Raw genomic sequence first — 23,608 nt, 5'->3', positions numbered from 1 at the left:
CCCCAGAGAATCACAGGAGCAGGACCTCTAACTGAACCTCACAACTTCTGACAGTTAACCTCTCCTACGCTCTCCCTGCTCACCCACTTTTCCTCCCCCTCTCCATCTCTGCCTGATCAGAGCAGCAGCCTTCATTCCTTTCCCACTTTCTCTCCTGATCATTGCCCTCTTCCTCTATTTCCACAGTCCATGACCAAAGTACATTTTTTTAAATCTGTCTCTAGGGGTGAAACTCAAGTGAGTAAAGAAAATCTATTCTTCTTTTTCAGGAGACAAAAGGTCACTGTGAGCGTCTGCATGTGTGTGGGTCCTTTTGAACATATATGTGCAGCTGAATGTTAGTTTATGTATGAAAGGCAGTACAAAGACTGTATATAGTCCAATTACTGATTGTGTGTCACTGTGTGCTTGAGCATCTTTGTTTATTTGCTGGGTAGCCTGCAACTCTGCGTTTGTTTGTATGTGTGTGGGAGCAAAGAAAATTGCAGGGCTTTAAAACTCCAGTCTGTTTAGTCCATTTAGGGCTTATGGCTCTCTGCTGGCTTCCCACAACAATCTAAAACACCTTGAAGATTGTTTGTCTGCCTCCAAATGCAGACAAACACAGAGCACACACTCCCTCTCCTTCCCCTTCACCTACACACTGCCCAGTAGGGGAGGTAGGTTATATGTGTATTCATGGTATTATGCAGCCTAATGGCAGGAAAATACAGCCCACATCAGAAACACACTACTCCCACGGAGGCAGAACCTTCCAGGTCAGAGCTGCACGTCCTCTACACGGACTGAAGGAGAAGGTCAAATAAAGCAAAGCAGAGATCAGTTCATACATTCTCTTCTTTAAGCAGCTACATCCTAAACAACTCAAAATGAGCTGCTTACATTCCAATATATGGCAATCTGTGTTGAATTAAGCCCTATTTGGGGGAAAACAGACTTTTGTACATATGCACAGGCCTCGCTGAGTACAAATATGTATGTGAGTTTAGCTGGGTACGTTTCTAGGGATTGTTAGAAAGTACTATAGCTAATCTGCATTTTATAAATGCATTAGGAAATCTGATACAGTATTGACTGTAAGACTGCCCCTGTGGATCAGGAACCAAAGTTGCTGTGTAGTAAAGTATATTAAAGTATATATTTACCCCCCTAGAGTTTTGTATTAACTCACAGTTAATACACAGAGTGTTTCACAGTGTTTTCTTTAACTCTCTATTCAGGAATCTTCTCTGAATTTCGAAGGTCATTGCCAGCCAGTGTCTCAGCACAGAGCTGTTTGCTCGGATCACATTCACTAATGCCTTTCCCAGCTTCATGACCGAAATGTTCTTAGAGGAAAAAAAGATCAATGCCATAAGTGGCTGAAAAAGTAGGATTTGTAACACATTAAACATCAGAAGAACAACCAACACCTACTCTCCATCATAAGGACATGAGATGTCTCTAAAGCAGCTGAAAAATGGTTTTAGCCTTAAACACACTGTAATTTTTCATTGTTCAAAAAATATCTGCTAATTATGTCAATTTTGTGCTGCATATTTTGGCGGTGCGTGACAGCTGGGATTGCCTTTATGTTTTGGTTTTGGGTCTAGAGTTTGTTTTTTTCAATGCCCTTTCCGTTCCACTGGTCTTCGAGTCAGATGGGTCTGCAGCGTCCAATACAACGTTGTTGTTGGCAGGGAAGTAAGACTGGAGCGAGAGGGGAGAGTGGAGGAATGCTTTTGATTGAGAGCACTTAACAGTGGGACTCAGCATTGATTTACTGTTCAAGGTAGAGGTGTCTGTGTGTGGGGGTGTGTGTGTTTGTGTGTATACATGCTGGCACTATATCACACTGTGTGAATGTCTGGGACAACTGGGTCCTCAAAGGTCGCCGTTATTATCAGATCAGTTATAAAGGTAACCTTTTTCTTTCTCTCTCGTACTTTTACCTGAGCTCAGAGCGTATAAACTAGGAAAAGTTTAATCCATCTGCAATATGCTTTAATAAGAATTAGTGTGTGCTGATAAAATGACCCTAATAGCCCTGTTACACATCACTTTTACTGTTATGTCTATGTATTGGAATTCTCTTCCTAAGTTTGAATCGTGGTCTCACATCCACGCTCTCTAAAGTGATTATTCCTAGCAGGATTACTTGTTGTGTAATGCCACATTAGCTGAAGTAAATGGCTGGGTAATTGTATTTATTTTTTTATCAGAATCATTGCACTGACAGAAAAAAGCTCATAAAACTGCCTGAGATGTCACTGATTGTCTTTCGTCTGCTTCTTTCACTGACACACAGACACAGCTTCGTTTCTTTAACCTGAGGCAACGGGCAGACTGATGGATACATGTAAAGTTGTCCTTCTCAGGTTCACAAACAGACACTTTCTCACTCTGATCCAGTCACTTCCGCCCCATCAACAGGTCAACTGCTGCTTGTTACAGCATCCTGACACTTAACACTAGGCCTGAGGCTGGGGAGGGCACCCCAGCATTGTTCAAGGACACCAGTACACTTATACACATAAAGGCCTACACTTGTCTCTTTCTCTCTCTCTCTCTCTCACACACACACATACACACACACACAAGAAAAACAGAGTGGCCAGAAAAATTTTGAGGAATCTGCTGAGTGGTTGGTGCGGCAACCTGATCCCTTCAGCAACCCATACGTCAGCTGTGTGAGCATACACACTCACAAAGGGGTAAAACACCAGTGAGCTCTTTTTCCATTCGTTTTAATCAGGTGCTTTATGGTCTGACACTAATCTCACACTTTTATTAGAAATGTAATTTGGTCTCTTACACCTCCTTTCTTTCTCCTTTGACTTTCTCCATCACACTTCCCTTATCTTTCTCTCTCTCTCTGGTCCTTCCACTGTAGTTTTTCTACTATAATAGCTGATGGCCCCTGAAACCAGCAGAATGAGATGCATATACTACAGACCTTGAACTGTTGGTTCTGCACTTGGCAACAGCAATAAATTTAAGTTTAAACCCTTTACTAACAAAAGGCCTGAATCATTTTTATGACACACCCTTCCCACATGAACAAAGGGGAGAAGATTAATGAATGAAATTAATATACTTAGTTAAAGAAAAGGGTTTTAATGGGAACAAATTGTCATTCTGAAAATCTTGTTTAATGTTCATGCAACTGTGGGAAATAGTGTCAACTTGCAGTTGACAAGAGAATCAACTAAAACTTAATTGCATTCCACACACTACTTATTGTGCAGCCATGTACAGCCTAAAACTGGCCTGTGGCAAATGAGCCCTATACATTTGAATAATAAGTGTTAAATGCTAGTAAATTAAGCTTTAATTTTATGTCATTATAGAAGGTTTTTGTTGCCTTTTTGACTCCAGCCTAGTGCAGATCCAGTGATTCTACAGACAATATATTGATCTAAACATTAAGTCACAGAAGTTGAACCATAACCTCCTTTCGTCTTATTCACGCCTTCCGTTTGTGTCCAGAGTGAGGATGAGAGGAACGTTATGCATTGTAAGAGGTTCATTCATACAGAAACAGGTTTCTGAAAGTCAAAGTCATAAAACAACAACAGCACCAATGCAACCTGTGAAACCTGCAGCCGGTGGTCCAAAGCTAAACACTGTGGTTCTTTCATTTCACAGTCCAGAAACCTAGACAGCTCTTCAAACCACCAAGAACCGGAGGGCAGTTTCAACCTACAACATTTTTTTACAGCTTATAAAGGAAAGAAAAGCACATCATGAGTGTTGGGCTTATTACATAAATGCAGACTAAGCAAAATTAAGAAAGTGTACTAAGGAGAGAAAACGAAGAACAATAACGTGTGAAAGGCAGCAGAAAAGATGTGCACACGCCTCGGCCGAAAGTTAGCCAGGAAGGGAAACGTGAGGAACTAATCCACTCAAACAAACATTAAGGATTTACAAATAAACTGCAGACTGGACAAAGAAGTGACATTTCAATGACTACCTTGGAAAAAAACATAAAAGAATACACTCTATTGCCTGTGAGACAGAAAGGAAAAGAGTGACAGAGCTAGAGATACCCTCGACGGTCCGCTAACACCTTGCAGTCAGGTCTTGTTGAAAGCTGACCTGGTTGCTCACAAACTTAGACACAAAATGTTGTTTCCTCTGTTACTTCTGCCTTTCATGGAGACGAAGAGGAAATTCAATTTTACAGTTTGGCAGTGAGGCTGTACAACGCCACGCCTGTCTCCTGTGTTGACGAAGCATCTCCAAAACATCCACGTGACCTGACGAGGTTTGTCCTACATTATGGATCTAGTTATTTATACATGTTTGTCTCCCGGCTCTCTGAAGCATACAGCATGTATATGCAAATAAGAGAAGGCTGCCTGATTATGACACTGTATTATCTGTAGAAGGAATCTGCTTCTCAAGCTTTAGTACCAGTTTGGGTCCGATAATAAATCATGTTTGGCAAAGCACGCAGGGACTTTAGACCTAAGTAGGCAACAATGGGACAAAAGAGGAGGAAAAAACTGAATAAATGTGGTAAGGAGGCCAGCTTGAAGTAAAAGTAGGTCAAAGGCTTCAAGTGCATGTGCAGTGTGTGCATGTACATCACTCCTGGCTAACTAGTAGATTCAGACTCAGTGGCAGGTTGTATTTTAGGGCACAATAAGACCTAAAACAGAACAAACACTGTGATCTGAAGCAATGATTACTCAGCTTGCCTTCATCCAGAATTACCAAAGTGAAAGCATTAAACAGTTCCCAGAAATATGTTAAACATTACATTTTTTCAATAAATGTGGAAGCATGTAAGATAAATGACCCGTTGAAAAATCACAAAGATGTTACATGTTTCAGACAGAATGTGCTTTTGCACTACAGGGAATCTGGAAACAGTTTAAAAGAAACAAAAAAGATTTCTATCTACATGAGCATTAAAATAAAACAAATGGCGCCCAGAAGCAGATGATGGTGTTTGAATCTGTTTGGCAGATCAGGTTCAAGCTGCATTTAATAAGGACTTAGAGAAACAGTAGGTACTTTACTTTAAGACTCGCGGGATGCAGAAATGAAGGAGCAAAACTTTTACACACACAGAAAATGTAGCAGCTTCACTAGGTCTCCTCGGTCTCTCTTCACCACTCCGACCATCCTTCACCCTCGACATCTAACAAACACTAGCTAAGCTGAAGCCTCTGTCCCCAAAGCTGCACCAGTGGCAGGTGTTGTGGTTGTGTGCGAGGAATCTGAGGTCAGGGTCAATTTACTCATTCAGTCGCCAACAGATTACAATCACCAGCAGCAGACACAACCTGCCAGTGACCCCTCTGCACCATACATTTAACGTTTGTGTTAAACAACTATATTCAGTGTGCTGACCTCAACAAAATCACATGCATCCGTTTGAATGGTAAGAACACTGTGTGCGACATGTGTGTGTGTCTTTCGTGTGTGCCTCGTGCCTCACAGATAAGACATAGTTGGCCCAAGATAAGAAATAGTTAACACTCTTGAGTATGCAAGTGTTTGTGTGCCAGTGTGTGAGGCAAAGCTGTGTCCTCAACCTTACCTTTATCAGTATGCTGGAGACAGACACTGTTACTCATTAACAGCCATGATAACACACACAACACACAGCACCACCACTTGCTCTGGTCCATTTCAGTGATAGAGAGGTGACTATAAGGCCTTTCATGTTGACATAACATATAAAAGGGGGGACAGAATGAGATGGTGAGAGAGACTGCTTTTATAAACACCTCAGCAGATGGCTTTGGCTTCCTAGCTGATAAATAATAACACAAAACGTATAAAATGGTTGCATTCAAGTATGTGACCCTGGAAGACCTTTTTCTAATAAGTTCCTTTAATTTGTTACTTCCTCCAAACTCCAATGAGCTGCTGTGCATCACAGAGGTAACTCTATATTTAAGGTAATTTATTTGAGTGCTCCCAGGTTACACATCAACCAAGCAAAAGCAATGTTCCCATTGCACCTGCATGACTATATTTCAATGTATAGTGATGTTTCTGTCAAATACAGTCACTGACAGCGACTTAACATTTCTGTCTTCATGTTTTTCAAACGGAACACAATCTAAAGGACTTTATATCTAATAAAAAAACAAAACCTGGTGCACACTCAAGCTGCATGTGATCATCCTGTATTCCTCTTCTCCTGCCTTCTTCCTCCTCTGTTTCCTCCTCCTCTCCCTCACATTTCCTCCTCCTCCTCCACCTGCCTGTTTTCTGGTTCACTGGGTGGGGAGTCACACATTCCAATCATGCACCAAACATACAACACACACAGGCGGCGTTGTGTCTTTCTAGTGGTGGTGAGGGCGTTCACTGACATGATGCGTTCCCTAGCCCCTAACTCGAATCCTAAACTAAACTTGGTTTTAACCTGAACTCTAAAGCCAAGTCTTAACCCTCAAACAACCCTTGTGTTGTGAGGATCTGTCAAAATGTCTTCACAACAATGGCATCAAACAAGAAAATGTGTCCACACAATGTAATAAAGGCAAGTACATGCACACATGTGCGCCCCCCTCCCACATTCCACACTGGTCCTCAGCCGTGACTAAATCCATTTGTTCAGCTCAGGTCAGTGTCTTATCTTAGTCGTGTGTGTGTGTGTGTGTGTGTGTGTGTATAAGAAAAAGAGAGACAGAGGGTTGGGTGTGCACGTGTGATTGTTGACCTCTATCTCTTATCTAATCTTGTCATACTGACTGACATGTACAAGTCTCTTCAAGCTATTAAAGGAAAAAATGCAAAATGAAGAAGAGAAATACCCAAATGAAGATGCAACAATCTGACAGGCGTCTGGAACAAACCTTTGTCTTAGCAAGCGGTGTCTATACACTGACATTTCCCAGCTGGCGTTTAAACTCGTGCGCATACATCACTTGACCTTAAAAAGAGGTTAGTCTAAAGCTGGACTTCAGCATTTAGGGCTACACTGTACCTACAGGACTGTAGGCGCTGAGGTTTCACACAGGCTACGACATAGCTGACACGTGCCTCCTCAAAAATGTAGAGATACCATGTGCGGATTGCAAGAATGCAGAGGCAGGTTGGTCGGCGGATGTTATCTGCTAAGGTGCTGCACACAGCACACAGTCTTGGTAGATCACCTTCCAATGCAAACAGTAACGCTGCATTTCTACGTTTTACCTCACAATCGCTGACAAAAAAGTGTTTTGTAAAAGGCTAATCATTTTATAAATCATTTTGGCCACCAAACTTACGAATCTCTTACTCAAACCAGGCATCCCTGACTGTCGTTCATGTTTCCGTGGTGCCTGAAGCATCACATCCCCACCAACACTTGCCTTTTTTCCTTGTCTGCAGTCCAGACTGAACAGCTCTGGGAGAGGGTCTGTTTTCAAAAACACCCTAAAGACTAAGACAGTCCTAGTCCATCATCTAAAAGTAGGACTGAGATTAAACAAGTTCTTACTCACTAGTGTATGTGAAGACAAAAGTATCCACTGATTGAATGGTTCCTTTGACAAACAAAATACTGCCTGTGTGTGTGTGTCCTGGCACATACAGTATTTGCCATGACGCACAGGGTGAGCCAGGAACAGAGCTTGAGAAGTGATGACTGATAGGGGACACTCCAACAAACACACAAGTACACACACACACACACACACACACACAAACAGACTCGGTCAATCCCAGAATTCCGCCTGAAATGAATCAGTCATCGTGGCACTTGTAGTTGTCAGTACGGACTAATCTCCGTCTCTGTCTGCCTCTCTCCCGCTTTCTTCATCCCGTCTTGTTTCCCTCTCATCACTGCATATTTGTGAATGTGTGTGTCATAATTACAGGATGGTATCAGCAAAAACACACCAAAGACACAACACTACACTTTTTTCTGCCCGTCTACTCCAGTACTGTATATGCATACTAGCTACATAGTGGTGAATAAAGAATTTACATCCATTATGATCTGTGATAGTACTCACTACAATATATTACAAGTCAATTTCCTTTATTTAAAGCTTTATTTAATATGTAAACGTACATCTGTATTAACAAAATATACTTAAGTAATGCAGGTAAAATACTCAGTATGCTGAAGAAAAACTGTGTTTTATATTATATTAGAAAATAGTTTTTTACTGTATGTAAAACATTCAAGTTTTATTTTAATCAATGTAATTACTATTGATAAGTACTAAAAGGTCATTTAAAAAGTAGCATAAAAACCATAAGAATTAACAAAAATCTACTTCTACCACTTCCTACCACCGAGAGATGATTACTTAGGAATATATAAGATAACTCTGTATGACTACTGAGTAAACAGACCTTCTTCACTTCACCACAGACACATACTGTAATCCAGTGTGGTTACAGCTCCACACCTAAAGTCCTAAACCTCCACTAGGCCACTGATCTGAGAGCTTTCCTTTCCCCCACCTTCTCCATGTTTCCATCACGTTCCTCTGCCTCCCCTAAAGCTCTGACAACACAACAGTTAAATCCCAGAAAGCAGCCCATAAGTACCTTTGTTAATTACATGTGGAAGAATAGGCCTGTTGTGTGCCAGTGTGATAATGGTGCCAGCACAGCAGAGGGATTACCCCCTTTTAATACGTATGCTGATCTGACCAGAGTGATGAAGGGCCATATAGTGGGAACTAATGAACCCAGCTAACTGGTCTGCAGGCCTTTCAGCTAGACGTCAGCACTGTGTGGTTACTGTCGGGGGATTAATGACCTGGGCTCTAACCAATATCTGAAAAGTGCCTGTTCTTGTCAGTTTTTACAAATATGGTCAATGTTTTGGCTGTTACTTTGGGAAAAATGAAAGAAATACCTCTCATGCCATTCTCTGCTGCTTTGTAAATTATAATCAACACAGGATACACCGGCTACTTCGGCTCCTTGTGAAGTCCTGAAATACTTGTACCACGTTGTGTCAGCACGCACTCTCTCAGTCTATAGGATATGAACTTTTAGCTGTAATCTATGAGCAGAGGATGTAGCTCAGTGTTGACAACCTTGCTGCATTAAATTAATTTCAATTTTATTTATTTATCCAAAATTCACAACCTTTCAGTCTTTACACCCTCGTTCCAGGTGAGTAAAAACTCCCAAAACAAACCTTTTAAAAAGGGGAAAAGTAAAGAGAGATCCCTTTTCCAAGCCAAATAGATGCCAGTTATTTTCCTTTTTTTTATTCCTTACACAACTATTTCTGAGACTTTATGTGTTACAAAGGGTCACTACTCAATGGGGGGGGGGGGCCTTGTGGGGGGGTGAAATTTCAACGTGCAGGCACAGTGGAAGTGTTTCTCCACTGCACCACACAGCAAGATAAAGTTGTTTACCTGACCAAACAATGAACAAATGAAGTTGTACTAACTCGATGATAAACAAATTGCACTTCCTATAACTTCTTCACAATAAAAGCATCCAGCTGGTTCAGCATTGTTCAGCAGTGAAAGGCTTTTAATATGAAGTAGCCACTGCAGGAATGGTTTGGATTGCATAGGCAGTAATGTAGCCCAGCTCTGATACAGCTGAAAGTGATCAGTAAACAGTAGAAAAAAGGCTGATAGTGTATGTGGAAACACAAAACTAAACTCTGATTTCACCTGAAACACCTTCTCACTCCACTATAAACACTTTAGTCTTATGACATGGTCGGTGTGTACACTGACCATAGGTGGCAAATTATGGAGGATATAAAAAAACCAAATGTAACAAAATACATAACAGTTTGAATTATATGATACTAATTATGAAATAAATAAATATTTAGGAAATATTGTTGGCTAAAAACAGATTTGTTGGGTCACACAGTCACAGTCACCAGTGTACTGTATATACCCCCTCCAGAGACCCCCCCGTCTTGCTGAACCCACCCCCACATCTCTCACACTGCTCACATTCTCCTTGCAGTATGGATTCCACATCGACAGCCGGCACTGGAGAGAAGGACGAGTGCATCTGTGTCCGCTCGTGTGGTGGTTTTTAACTTTGTGCAGTGTTTAGGTTTTTGGTCTTTACACAACGCACGCCACAACAAAGAAAAGCAGCCTCAAACAGCTTCTACTCCCACTGTGATACCTTACCTCCTTGGTAAGAACATTTAGTGTATTTCTTATTTAGTAAAAGGGATGAAGCACTGAAAATAAATAATGCAATTTGATATAAGCAATACTTTTACATCTAATGTACTAATCGCATGTATACATGAGTTCAGCGGTGTCTCCGTTTTCCTCTAGCCAGAAGTGAGATAAACAGCAGCTCAAGAGAACAAGCCCAATATGCAGTTAGAAGCTAAAGGAACATCTTGCTAAAAGTATTTCCTAAAGCTGTCTGCAGTAACATCCTGCCCCTGATCAGCCTTCACCTCCTGGGGGTTAAACGTCATCTGGATGTCTAATAAACAACCAGAGAGAGAGAGAGCGTGGCCTACTGTCCATAACATGTCAATCACATTTAAGTATGAGGTCGCAACTGTGGTATTTTTGGTCTAGGGTAGTCTTGTGTTTCCACAGTCAGTAACACACACGAATACATACACACTCATACAGCTGCCCACCAGAGCCAATATGACAGACCGAAGCCCATAAAAACAAGAGTCTGTGTCTCCTTTCGCAGTGATCATCTTTCAACATCAAATTTGTAACACCATCAGGAATAACAGCTGGAGTCTGTGTGTGTGTGAGAGAGAGATAGTTGGGGGTTAAAATAGGGGTCTGAAAGGGTCTGTCTGAAGGGTAGACAAGGGAGAGACAAAGAAAGTGGCAGAGGAATTAAAATGTCAGGAAGCGAGATAGAGAGTGCCAGACAAAACCGACAGATCAGGGCGAGGGAGAGATGTAAAGGCAGTGCAGACAATTAGGTGAGTGACACTCAGACAGACATCCCTTTTCACCTTTAAAAGAAAATACTTCCTAGTGAAAAGCATTAAATATAAAGTCTGTTGCTTATGAGGAGCAACCAGGAATATCTTCTTTTTTAGTGTTTGGGGAACTAATCTATGTGCACGGTTCGACCACCAAGGGTAAAGAGGAAATGTCTGCTGTAGTTTGAGTGAACTGACCCTTTACTGAAGATACACATGCACAGTGCTTTGAATTTTCTTATGGAAACGTATTAGAAATCAGTTTAAGGGCTCTCTGTCATCACTAATATTTACATTTACAACATATTTGACACCAGAAAAATCAGTTGGTGATACAAATTGCATGGCACGCAAAGAAGTCAAATTCTTTTTGTGGTGCTGGAAATAGAAATATTTTTAATAATTTGTCCACAATTACTGATTCCAAGACTTTAAGAACTCAAATACATCCTATAAATAGACCGCTGGAAATAGAAATATTTTTAATAATTACTAATTCCAAGACTTTAAGAAATCAAATACATCCTATAAATTATTGATGATCAACAAGAATGTCAGTTTAAGTTTGCTGACTTATATTATTGCAAAAATGATACGTTAAACCATCATTTTCACTTCAAAGAATTGTCCAAATCTTAATGTGTTCACGTTGCTTCTGACACACATGCAATGAAACTGTTGAAATGAGAAGCAGTGAGAGACACACAGGAGAGAAAGGAGAGAAAGCAGAGTGTGTGTTGTCCTGGTGTGTTATTACAATCTCCTCTGGTGCTGGCATGTGCTTTGTCTGACCCTACCTTACACACACACACACACACATAAAGCTACACACACACTCTCTCCCTGAGCCCTCCCTGAGTCACTGGCTGCCCTTTGACCCGCAGTGCTGTAGTGTTGACCAAACATACCCCAACCCCACTGAGACCACAATACAACACCATGGCGCCAGAACACACACAATACTGCCCATAGTGGGAGAAAGAAAGTGAGAAGGCTGGGGAAGAAAGAGAGGGAGAGAGAAACCTCAGCAGGTATGTATCAGCGTTCAAACGGTCACATTCAAAAGTGGAATCAAAAATCAAGTCATCTTCATCTACCTGTGATACTGCAACTCCAGATATCCAGCTGCAACAAAATCTAACATCAGTCTGTGCTACAAAGTGAGAAGATGCTAGAAAGTGGAAAGAACAAGAAGACTCGATGAATAATATTTACAGGCCTTTATGAGCCAACTTAGATGTGTCTCCTTTATTCCCAGTTTCACTCTACCCTCCTGCTGACACACACCCACAGTTACAGCTTACCGAGACATGAGAAGTCATTTGATAAAATGGTTCAACTTCTTCAAACTTCTTGAGTTTCAGTATCTCACACAGTATAAACAACAACAGCTTCAATGCAGAGCTGTATAGGCTGATGCAGAGGTCGACAGAAGATGATTTTTTCCTGCTCTAAAGCTACTTAAGGCAGGAGGAGGTGAGGAAGTGCATGGCAAGAGGGTTCATTCATTCTCCTTTAACTTTTTCTTTATTGTCTCTCACTATTTTCTCTCCACAAAGCCTCCTTTTGCTTTCTTATCATCTCCTGTTGCTTTTCTTTCTGCTGTACTCCCTCCACACTACACCTTAACATCACCTCCACACACCATCAACCCCCACAGAGAGGGTCCAGACAGCCCCATTACTGCCCCACCATTAGCGATGTCAAAGCAAACACTAACTTTATCTAAATGTGGGCTAATAGCCTTTAACATTAACAGGCCCTGTAAAACTCTGAGCTGTAGAACAGTGGTTGTAAAAGTGAGTGGTGGGGATGGAGGCTGCTCCTAAAGCTCCCCAGTCCGTTCCATGCAAATAGGAGTCAATGTCAGTGCTATAATACAACACAAATATAATGTGACAATCCCACAAAGACGTTTTTGGGCAACTCACGTCACTGTCTCAGGTCTGCATACATTTCGCCCAAACATCATATAAAATTTACAACAGGCAAAATAAAAAAACATACTGTAAGTGTGTTTTGTCAAAGTGAAAATCTTCCTTTGAGCTTCTCATATGGACTTTTTCTTGGCAGCCATAACTAAACTTGTCCAAACAGCCAACAAGACAACATTTGGCTCTGACATTAGGATTTAACAAGAGGAACTAACAGAGTCATTTGCACCCTTTGAAGCTTCCTTCTGTCTGCTAATCACCTCGCAATCACCAAACACACACATGCACTGAGTTTCTCCTTATGTGAAAGTCAGATAGATCATTATGAGCTATTAAAACAACAATAAACTAGGAACATAAAAATGCAGAAAGTCAACTTTTTTGGGAGACCCAAATGAGTTCAAGTTTCTAGCTGGAGCATCTTCATTTAGACTAACAGGCAGAAATGTAATGCTAGTTCGTAGGCATACACATGTTCCTCTCGAAACTGAAAAATATAAGTACGAAATTTTTGACCACTCTTTGAAAAGGTTACTTTTGTAACAGGTTTACCTGTAGACGCTGGTTAAACCTTTACCCATCTATGGTCGTCCGTGCTGAACTCTTCCACAGTCTGGCGGCCAGATGCCGACCACCACCAGCACCAGGCCATACTGTCTAATAGTCGTCAGCACGTCAAATGGTATTTACGATAGTTAGCTGTGACTTGGGACACGCTGCATGCTTTAACAACAGCAGTGGGGTGGAGATTTACTGATGTGAGTCTACGAGCGTGTTTACAATGAGGTGAAGTTGTGTGCTACAAGCATCTGTCCGTGGTATGCAGCTGTTTACGCTATAAAGAATGAAGATGCTCTCCTCGTACTCCTCCATCTTCCTGCTCTGCTCTTCACATGAAGAGGCAGACAGATGCCTACCATGTTAGTAATAACATGGCTAATCAGTGCTCACCTTACCTTCATTTAGGACACACAAGCTCCATGTACAGACCTACAAATACATACAGATTGTAAAGCTGCCTGAGGCAAATTTGTGATTTGCATTATTGGGCTTTACAAATAAAAATGGCCTTGACTAGTTATCCGTCTGATGACTGTTTGTCTCATCCTCCTGTTAGTCCTCTGTACCTAAATGCAGTTCTCTCCTACCTGTCGCGTTAGTGTTAGCATGCTAACTGCATTCCTCAGTAATGAGTGTGTGCGACAGGAGGCTGTTAAGTGATTGTGGGCTGTGTGTGTGTGCTTACATATGTGAAGTCATATTTATGGGTAGTATCTTCTAATTGGATGTTTCCAGCATCTGTGTATGTGACTTTTTACACTCTTCACTGTCGCTCTCTGCAGTGACGATGCTCTCTTCTTTCTCTCTATACAGCTTTTATGCAGTGAAGATGTGTTTGAATGAGTGCGTGACTCTTTACACTTATTAAAACAACAGAAGAACCCTCTCATCTCTGTGTTTCTCTCCCTTCCTCGGGATAATGGGTGACACAATCAGGGCTTTTATCGACTTAAATAACCACATGACTATTGTTATAGCCGGCCTGCTCCAGTTGTTTTGACCATGAAGTGTGCAACAGCTGACATACAGTATGTCGAAACTATCTGACATGCTGGTAACCATCTGATGTGCATGTGGCATCACATGCGTGTTACTTCTTGGGGCCTTCAGATTAAAGAACCGGGTTAGAATTAAAAATACACAATCCACATGTGAGCCTATAAACAAATGGTTGATCTGTTCAGCATGTTTCGGTTGTTACTTTCTCGTTTTTCTTATCACAGTTTACCTACTTGCTGCTCACACCGACCGTCACCTGCCTTATCAGGGAACCCAAGAAAGAACCATAGCTAACACTTTACATATTAGTTTAAATCTTCCATTCAAAAAGCAACATCTGCACTTCTAAAATGGGTTTTTTCCTTCCTTGCTTTCTGTCATTCAATATGAAGCTACGTATATAGTCAAGAGATACAGCATATAGACTAGAAAAAAAAAGGCAAACAGTGAACCTGACAGTGTCCAACAGTAATAAAATCCAGCACCTCTCAATCACATTAATCAACATTATATCTCACTTGTTTAATTTATACAACAAAATCTACATCGAGGCAGAAGGCCACCCACCAAGAGCCTGGGTCTGTTGGTCTGTCGGAGGTTTCTGTCGTTCAAGGTACTTTTTTTTCTCCCCACTGTCACCAAATGCTTGCTCAAGGAGGATTTGTTGGGTTTTCCTCTATAAAAATAATAATAATAGCTGTCACTAAGAAGGATCTGGATTCGAACCCAGACTGACCTGGTGCCTTTCTGCATGTTCTCCCTGTGCCTGTGTGGGTTCTCTCCATGTACTCCGGCTTCCTCCCACAGTCCAATGACATGCAGCTTAGGTTGGTCGATGAGTCTAAATTGCCCCTAGGATTGAGTGTGAGTGTGTGTGTGGTTGTCTGTCTCTAAGTGTCAGCCCTGTGATAGACTGGCAGCCTGTCCAGTACCTCTGCCTCTCGTCCAGTGTCGGCTGGGATTGGCTTCAGGGTAAGCAGCATAGACAATGGATGGATGGGTTGATAATAACAGTAATGATGTTGTCTACACCTTACTAAGTGCCCTGAGATGATTTTTGTTGTGATTTGATGCTATACAAATAAAACAGAACTGAAAAAATACATGTAAAAATAACAAGCTGAGAATTTACGAGGGTTTATTTGTAGAAAGCAGTGATGCAGGAGATTGTAGCAGCAAAGAAATCACAGATATAAACACACCCAACTTTTGACAAGCAAAACAAATAAGCACACTGAATGCTTACTGACATAAACTGTTCCTTTAACAGTGTAAGAGTGTGTTCTACACACTTGAACTTAACTGAAGCAGCAGGTAGCTTAGAATGCAGTTCAACTAACAAGAGAGAAATACTAATATCTCAGCTACTCAGTCTCATTGTCAGCTACACACACACACACACACACACACAAAAGCACAGATGCTGGTTCAAACAGTGCAGTTGTGTAACCCTCTGGAGTGCCGTTTATGTGACTCTACATCTGCTGCAATCAGGGCAGAAACGCTGTGTTTTTTAAATCTCTTTCTGTGTGTATCCTTTGGCTTATCTCTGTCCGTCTGCCTCCTGCTCTTTCTCATATGAACTGCACACAATGTCTGGAGAATCAGGGCCAGACAGTGTTCGGAGTCGCCCTCTCGCACATGTAGTACACAGGAGGAGACTGTGTGTGTGAGATGTGTTTTCACCTACTGGAAATACTACATTGGATTTATGTGAGGGGTGGCACCTGGGTAGAGCGTGCAGGAAGAAGGATATGACAAAAAGTACACGGTCACATAGCTGGTTTGTAATTTGGTCATAACTGAGTCTCTTGCCATTCCTTGAATTTATCTGAAGATTTCTGTATCGGTCCTTAATGACAGGAATCCACTAATCTTGACCTCTCTCCAGTTAGACATCATCTTCTTCACCCTTGGATACCTGTATTCTTCCAGTTTCCATGAAGGAACATGAAGAAACGTAGCTCAGTGTGAATTCTCTGGACAATATCCCGCTGTATTCACACATGGGCTCAATCAGTCATAACACAAACTTTTGACTAGATACACTAGCTGGCAGGGTGAATTTCTCTCTTTATCTCTGTCTGTTGCAACAGTCCACCAATGTCCTCACTGATTCTGCTTCCATTCATCACTTTCTTGGCGTCTGTTTCTCAAGGTTGTGTGCAGCTGTCCTTACACTGAAGTAACAAATCATATTGGACTTTGTATTAATTGTGAGCGGTTATAAAGAAACTCTTTTCCTCGATTTATACAATAATGCTCTTGCATTTACTGTAACAAACCTTGTGTGCGAAAGGGAACTTCCCAAACAGACCAGGCCTCAAAAGTTCATGTTGTCAGTTTTAAATAGCCTAGTGTATTCTATAATATTTCACTTTTTGTTGTTCATTGTTTATACAGTTGCCTTGAGCAACCCACTTACGGTATGCATATTTCTCTGGAACATCTCAGTAGTCACCAATAAAAATGTTTCTCTGTGTCAATTCTTACAGTGCAGTGGAGAACGCAACACACCAGCCACTGAGAGAATGTTTCTTTACAGTCGTTATTACATTTATCAACTGAAAAAGACTGGAAATTGTAATGATGAGTTTCATTACCCAATATATGAAAAGTGCCAGAGTCCAACACACCTGGCCAATGAAGCTGATTCTGATTCTGATGTATCTGAATACATTTTTATTCAGCAACGGTGCTGCAATTAGATAAATATAACTGTAAGGTGTGATCCAGTGACTGGTTGAATGTCAAGTCCTAAAAAATGTGTTTTAATGAATGCCTCAGTTTTGATTTGTTGTTTCCTTTCTGTATAGTCACACTTGGCCTTTACTGCATTGAGAGACTGAGACAGATGTCTCATATGGATCCTCGGTGTGAAGAGTTTGAACTTTCTTGTTCCTTCTAATATTGTTTAGTGTGTTATTTGATTCAGCCACATTGGGCTAATTTAGACTTATTGTTTGTTCCTCAACAACTGAGCAACACCCTTCACTCCTACGTGCACAGCCAGGGTGTACTGTGGGCAGATCATTGTGCAGGCACTAGGTTACATTGCTCCACTAGGGTCTTGCAAATATGGCTCTTGTATTAGCAGAGCTTTCCTGAAAGACTACGATGCGAATTTGTGGCTTTTTTGTAGAAATTTTGTAGAAATGCTTTTAACTTTTCAAACATTCAAGGTCATGTAAAAATTTCAATTTTCCAGTTTTGTGTTATGGACAACCTGCATGCAAGCTCTGCCTGAAATGTTAGTTTCAGGAGCTATTAAGATAAAGCCGAATTTATTCTACTTGACCTTGGCACCTAACATTGTTGTGACTTGGAATGTTTTTCTGCATGTGGTAAATGAAAAGCATGTAAAAATGCTGGTATGACTTGCAGGAATTGGTTGAGCGTCATCATAAATGATAAACTTCTGTTTTTTAAACACAGTAATTTCCCGTATTCTTTTTGTCCATTTTCAGATAATTAATTGTTTTGTTCAATAATATACCTCATGGTTTAAAGAGGGTCATGTATAAACGACATACAAATAGAAAACGGATGACATGCTGCATTGCTCCAGTTCAAAACCACAAGTTTGCAATTACATGGTATGACCCTCAAACCACACAACCACCAAATTCAAGCATCCCTCTCCACACACATGTACTGTACAGATGTCTTTCAGCTGCTTCTCCATAGTTTTCAGACAGTGTAACACATGCCCTAACAAAATGTTGTGGCCTCTGTCCTCTTCCTTCTCTCGTGTCCTCTCTTACACCCCTCCTGTAATCAGTTTCCTTCCCTTGACCATTTTTCCTTTTGTCCTCGCTCTTTCCCCTCAGCTTCTCTTCTCTTTTTGCTGTTTCCTTCTCTTTCATCTTCCATCCCTTCTCTGTCTCCTGAAGTCCCCTTTTCTCCACTTCACTCTCTTTCTCTTCTTTCTTTCCATCTCTTTCCTTGATCCTCTCTTCTCCACTTACCCTCATCTTCTGTATCTCTCTGCTGCATGTCCTGGTTTCATTGACAGACTGCAGGCAGGGAGGGGGAGGAAATACTGTGGCACTGCACAGCAAACATCCCTAATAGGCTAATCTAATCTCATCTCTTTGCGGTCTATGGCCCTGTGTTTACTTTCGGCCCCGTGTCTGCATGCTGGCTCGGCCTTGCCTCGCTGAATACAGCTTTGTTCCCGCTGAAAACGCATCATCGGTGTGATCTCGAGAACAGGCGCCAACTCCACAACCATCTGTGCATAATGCCTACAAGCTGGGGACCATCCACATCTATGTGTGGCCACTGTTGTTTGCTTTTTATTATGTTTACAAGGTAGCATGCTGAATACTGAGGGTAGTGCCCTGTAGCAAACCAGTGACATCCCTGTGAACTTTGATCAATTTAGATTTTGAGATGAAATACTACATTTTACTCTATAGCCAACAAGGAAGCATCCTTGTAAAATAAGAACCAGGTAGAAAACCACACTACAAGGTACACAAGTGTAGAGTCTGAAACTCCCAAACAAATGCAAGAATACCTGACAGTAACTGATTAACCAGTCAAAGTGAAAGGTTCACTGACTACCTAAAGAGCAAAAACTTTCATTCACACAAGGACAAATGTCTGCAGATATTCCAAACTCTGCAACACCAAAGTAAAATGACACAGTGACTGGAAATCTCGCTCCAGTTAATTACCCCAAGTCAGGCAAATCTTTGGAAGACTTTTTTTTGTACAAAAGTCACTGGGTAGTGATGCAAGCTGCCACAACATATATATATATATATCCTCTGTCTTTATCTTATTGCTGGTGTTATTGACAGTAATGCTACTCACCCCTGGCGGCGGTGGACATCAGGATCACCTCCAGCAACAGAGAGACCCAGAGAAGCTTCATTTTAGTTTAATGTTCAGGAAGATTTCTCAGCCACTCTGAAGGAAAGTGAAATTAGAAAAAAAAAAAATTCATTTGTTTATAACAGCATACAAAGTGAGACATTCCCAGGAATACTGAAATTTAAAGAAACGGAGTAAATATGACCCACCCCTCTAGTGTCGCAGTGTGATTTTTCTATCTGACAGGTTTTTTTGATTAACTGCTGCCGGAAAACTGCTAGTGCAATTTAATTAAAATGTAAATTTAAACCAACGTCTGCCTTAAGTTTTGGAGGAAAAAAAGTAAAAATAACTCAAAAATATTAGCTATTGACTAATAAATAGATAGAAATAATAATAATCAACATATGTTTCACTAATGGTGAACTGTCTTACATGTTTTTAAACTGCTTTTCTACTGAATGACTATGGCTACAGAAGTAATCTGTTTGGACCTTTTTAAGAACCAGCCAGACTGAAGTTTCAAAGAGTAGAGGACAAATAGAAGGTGAAAGGATGCAAGCACTCACTTCTGAAATGTTTAATCTTCTTTTTGGTGTACTGTGTGTTCTACATTCAATATTCTCTTGATCCAGAGACGTCAACAGCAGTCAGAACAAAGTAAAGTGTTCATCATTAACTGGACCCCAGTATAAATCTGTCTAATGTCTATACCATAGGAGTCAACATTTCTAGAAGTCAAACTGTGTTTCTCACAGATTTATTCTGCCCACCTGTCCGTATGTCTCTCCTTACAGTGGTTTCAATCTTTCCGCCACATAAATTCTGCCCTGAACCTCATGAGATCTTGTTTCAGTACTTCACATGCTGTATATTCAGCCTCACGGTCTCAGCACCTCAGAAACTGCTACACACTTTTAGATGCAGGATAACTGATTAATGACAATCAAGCAGAGATTCTGAACCTACACAAGCCAGGTTTAATGGTATTTTATTTGCAGTAAGTAGTTAACAGATGCTAACAGGATAAATTCCAAATAAGCCTCAAACAAAACAGTTGGAGTGGCTGGAACAGTTGAAAAGTAAAAAGCCTTTTAAAGTGGTGGAAAGTCTGCCTTAGGATAATAAGATAATAGAGAATTATCACTGGGTACAATCAATAATTTTTTAATGAAATGAATGGATGCAAATATCATAAAGCCTGCTCTTTTGCATTCATACATAAAGACAGTTTCCCTCATTGAACCACACTGTTAAAGGGCTATAGCTACTTCATACCATGAATCATGTCAAAGTGAACTGTAAAATTACACATAATAACTCTGTTATTCACGGACATGGCAACATCTATCTCTAAGTAACAACCTTTGTAGAATAATGTCGATGAAACTTTTATAAGAATATAACACAAGTTCAACTTGGAGTTCAATTGTATCAGAGTAAAACAAAGCGTCTAATAGGAAATTAAACATGAACAACAGGTAGTAAGGTGATAAACAGGCTGCCAGTGCACTATGAAGCCAGATAAACACGTTATATAAATATTACAGTAACTCTGGCTTATTAATAGGACTTACTGTAAAGTTCCCGGCGATGATGAGATTATCCCCAGTCTCTTACTCGTTACAGGTATCCTGCAAAAGCGTTCTTCACCTCCTTTCCAGATACTTTTTGATTTAGAAAACTTAATCCGTGATTCAAGGTATGAATAATTTACACTTGTGAAAAGACACGTCAGTCACCGAAACCCAGTTGCAGTAAATTACTAAGTACGCAAAGTTTGATATAATTAAGGGAGCGAAAATATGAGCGTAAATGTAGGAGGAAATATAAAAAATACACAGACTATGGAGAAACACGTGAGCGCTGCAGGCTGTAGTACCTATTTCTGAATGACAGTCATGTAAACCGCTCGAGGAAGAGCAGAAACAGGACCCGGTAAAGGAAGAAAGCGAGAAATAAAAACTTTATCTTCTTGTCCCGCCAGTCTATGTAACACTTCAGCTAATTAGTTACAAAATTAAATCCTGAAAACTACCCACATCGCCTTCAGCAGCAGCTCGCCGTCCACCTCCCAGCCGCAGGCGACAAAACAAACTGCTTGAACGGCTTGTCCCAGCACCGAACTTTCAGCCAATCAGAGGACAGGCCAATCAGCGAGTGGACCAATCAGAGACCAGGAAAGTGTTGAACAAATTTGGAGCGGTTTAGGAGGACACGAACTCAAATCAACTCTAATGATTAATTGATAACAAAAAGTGTGCACAATGTGGGCCATGGTTAAGGTAAATGTGTTGTTTTAATTAGTTGTATTATTCTTTTTTGTTATCATTGTTATTGCGTTATTATTATTATTGTTATTATTATTATTATTATTATTATTATCACTATTATTATTATTATTATATAAATAACTATATAGTACTTTTTAGAATGGAGGTGTGGGTTTTTTCGATTCTATTCATGAATCTTAGTGCATGTAGAGCACACCACTGCCTGTCTCGTAATAGCTTGTGTCAGGTTATGGACCAACACTGCCACCTCGTGGCATTTATACTTTAGTTTGCAGCAGTATTCCTTCAAAAAACCTTTCACATGTACTGTTTTCCTTATTTGCACTGTAAATGTGGTTGTTGTGTTGTTCTGCTGCATTGGTCATGTAAGTATCTAAAAAATTAAATTTGATTTTGTAATGTAATTTCTTTTAATCTCAACAACAACGGGTGTTGCTAATAAGCCACAGTAAGCCATGTAGTGTGACACTGAGGCAGGATGCAAGATAGAAGGACCCCAAAGTTCCCATCCATCCATCCATTATCTTTACCGCTTATCATAACAAGGGTTGTGGAGGGCTGGAGCCAATCCCAGCTGACCTTGGGCGAGAGGCGGGATATTACAGGGCTGATCCTTAGAGACAGACAACCTCATCCACCCACACTCATTCCTACAGGCAACTTAGAGTTGCCAATCAACCTAAGCTGCTTGTCTTTGGCCTGTGGGAGGAAGCGGGAGTACTGGAGGAGAACCCACACAGACACAGGGAGAACATGCAGACTCCACACAGAAAGGCACTGGGCCAGCCGGGGCTTGAAACAGGAACCCTCTTACTGTGAGGCCACAGCACTAACCCCTGTGCCCGGACCCTTGAATTTGCCATAGATAAATGAAATTCAGTGGTCATTACTTTTATTTCCACCTGTGCTTTTCCCAATATAATGCTGTATGTCAGTTTCTCACCTGAAAAGGCCAGTCACTGATCTGATCTGTTGGGCCTGTTCATCCCCCATTGATTTTTGTCATCAGAGCTTCAGGCAGTTCAGTCTGTCTCTCTTTACATTTGGAGAAAAGCAAGCAATACATCTTAAATCATAGTGATAATTACAGACTATTTGATGGACAATATCCTATTTTACTTTTATTTAGATGATCAGATAAACCTTTATCATTTTAAAGGACTTACAAGCTGCAGCTTTGCAAACGAATTCATCTAATTTATTTGTGGATTTTATGTTGACAAAAATGTTTAGATAAGGATCCAGGAGTGACCTTATTTTATTCTATTTTGCCTTCTAGTCTATTTGATTACACATGGTAAAGCAGCAGCGCCATCTCCTGGAAATGAAAGGAACACCACACCTGTGTCAAGATTCTGAAGTGTCAGCTTAGTTTATTCCAATGTATAAAGACTGGCACATAGTGCTGAACTCAGTGACTTACAACTCAATTCTGTAGTTTTAATATGTCAATGTTTTCATCTTGCACTGGTCAATCTACGTTCCTACCCTCACCTATGGCCATGAACTTTGGATCATAACTGAAAGAATACAAGCGGCGGAAATGAGTTTCCTCCGGAGAGTGGCCGGATGCACCCTTAGGGATAGGGTGTGGGGCTCAGTCACCCGTGAGGAGCTCAGAGTAGAGCTGCTGCTCCTCCGCATTGAGAGGAACCAGTTGAGGTGGCTTGCGCACCTTTTTAGGATGCTCCCTGGACACCTCCCTGGAGAGGTGTTCCAGGCATGTCCCTCCAGGAGAAGGCCTCCAGGCAGACCCAGAACACATTGGAGAGACTATGTCTCTTGGCTGGCCTGGGAACACCTTGGGGTTCCTCCTGAGGGGCTAGAGGAGGTGTGTGGGGAGAGGGAAGTCTGGGAGGCTCTGCTCAGGCTACTGCCCCCACGACCCAGTCTCAGATACACGGATGAAGATGGATGGATGTTTTCATCTTTTACAGTTTATCCTGTTTTAACTTTTTTATTAGGTTAACTGAGCATGATGTTAAAGCCTCACGACCTTGAGACCAAGAGATATCAGGACGAGGGACTCAACAGACAGGATTCGGATACAAGGTTCAATCAGATATTTGACTAGGCAGAGAAGAGTTCATAAGGTTGTGGGGTAAACCGGGGCCTCTCCAACAGGAACCGGTCTCACAGTTCAGGGGTAGGACGGG

The 23,608-nt window shown here is 41.1% G+C and overlaps 1 protein-coding gene across 1 annotated transcript in view; it reads right to left on the bottom strand.

The window, feature by feature from the left end:
• Positions 1–21,222, bottom strand: part of fgfrl1a (fibroblast growth factor receptor like 1a) — a 73,934-nt gene extending 52,712 nt beyond the window's left edge. Inside the window, exons 1-2 of the mRNA XM_020607496.1 lie at positions 20,736–21,222; positions 19,159–19,254 (exon numbers count right to left, since the gene is read on the bottom strand). Coding sequence (XP_020463152.1) covers positions 19,159–19,219 — 61 coding nt within the window. The 5' untranslated portion in view covers positions 19,220–19,254; positions 20,736–21,222. The remainder of the gene's footprint in view (positions 1–19,158; positions 19,255–20,735) is intronic.
• Positions 21,223–23,608: the final 2,386 nt, after the last annotated feature.

This window comes from Monopterus albus, unplaced genomic scaffold (genome assembly GCF_001952655.1).
Source record: "Monopterus albus unplaced genomic scaffold, M_albus_1.0 scaffold86.1, whole genome shotgun sequence".
Lineage (NCBI taxonomy): Eukaryota > Metazoa > Chordata > Actinopteri > Synbranchiformes > Synbranchidae > Monopterus > Monopterus albus.
This window is presented reverse-complemented; position numbering and strand designations above follow the sequence as displayed.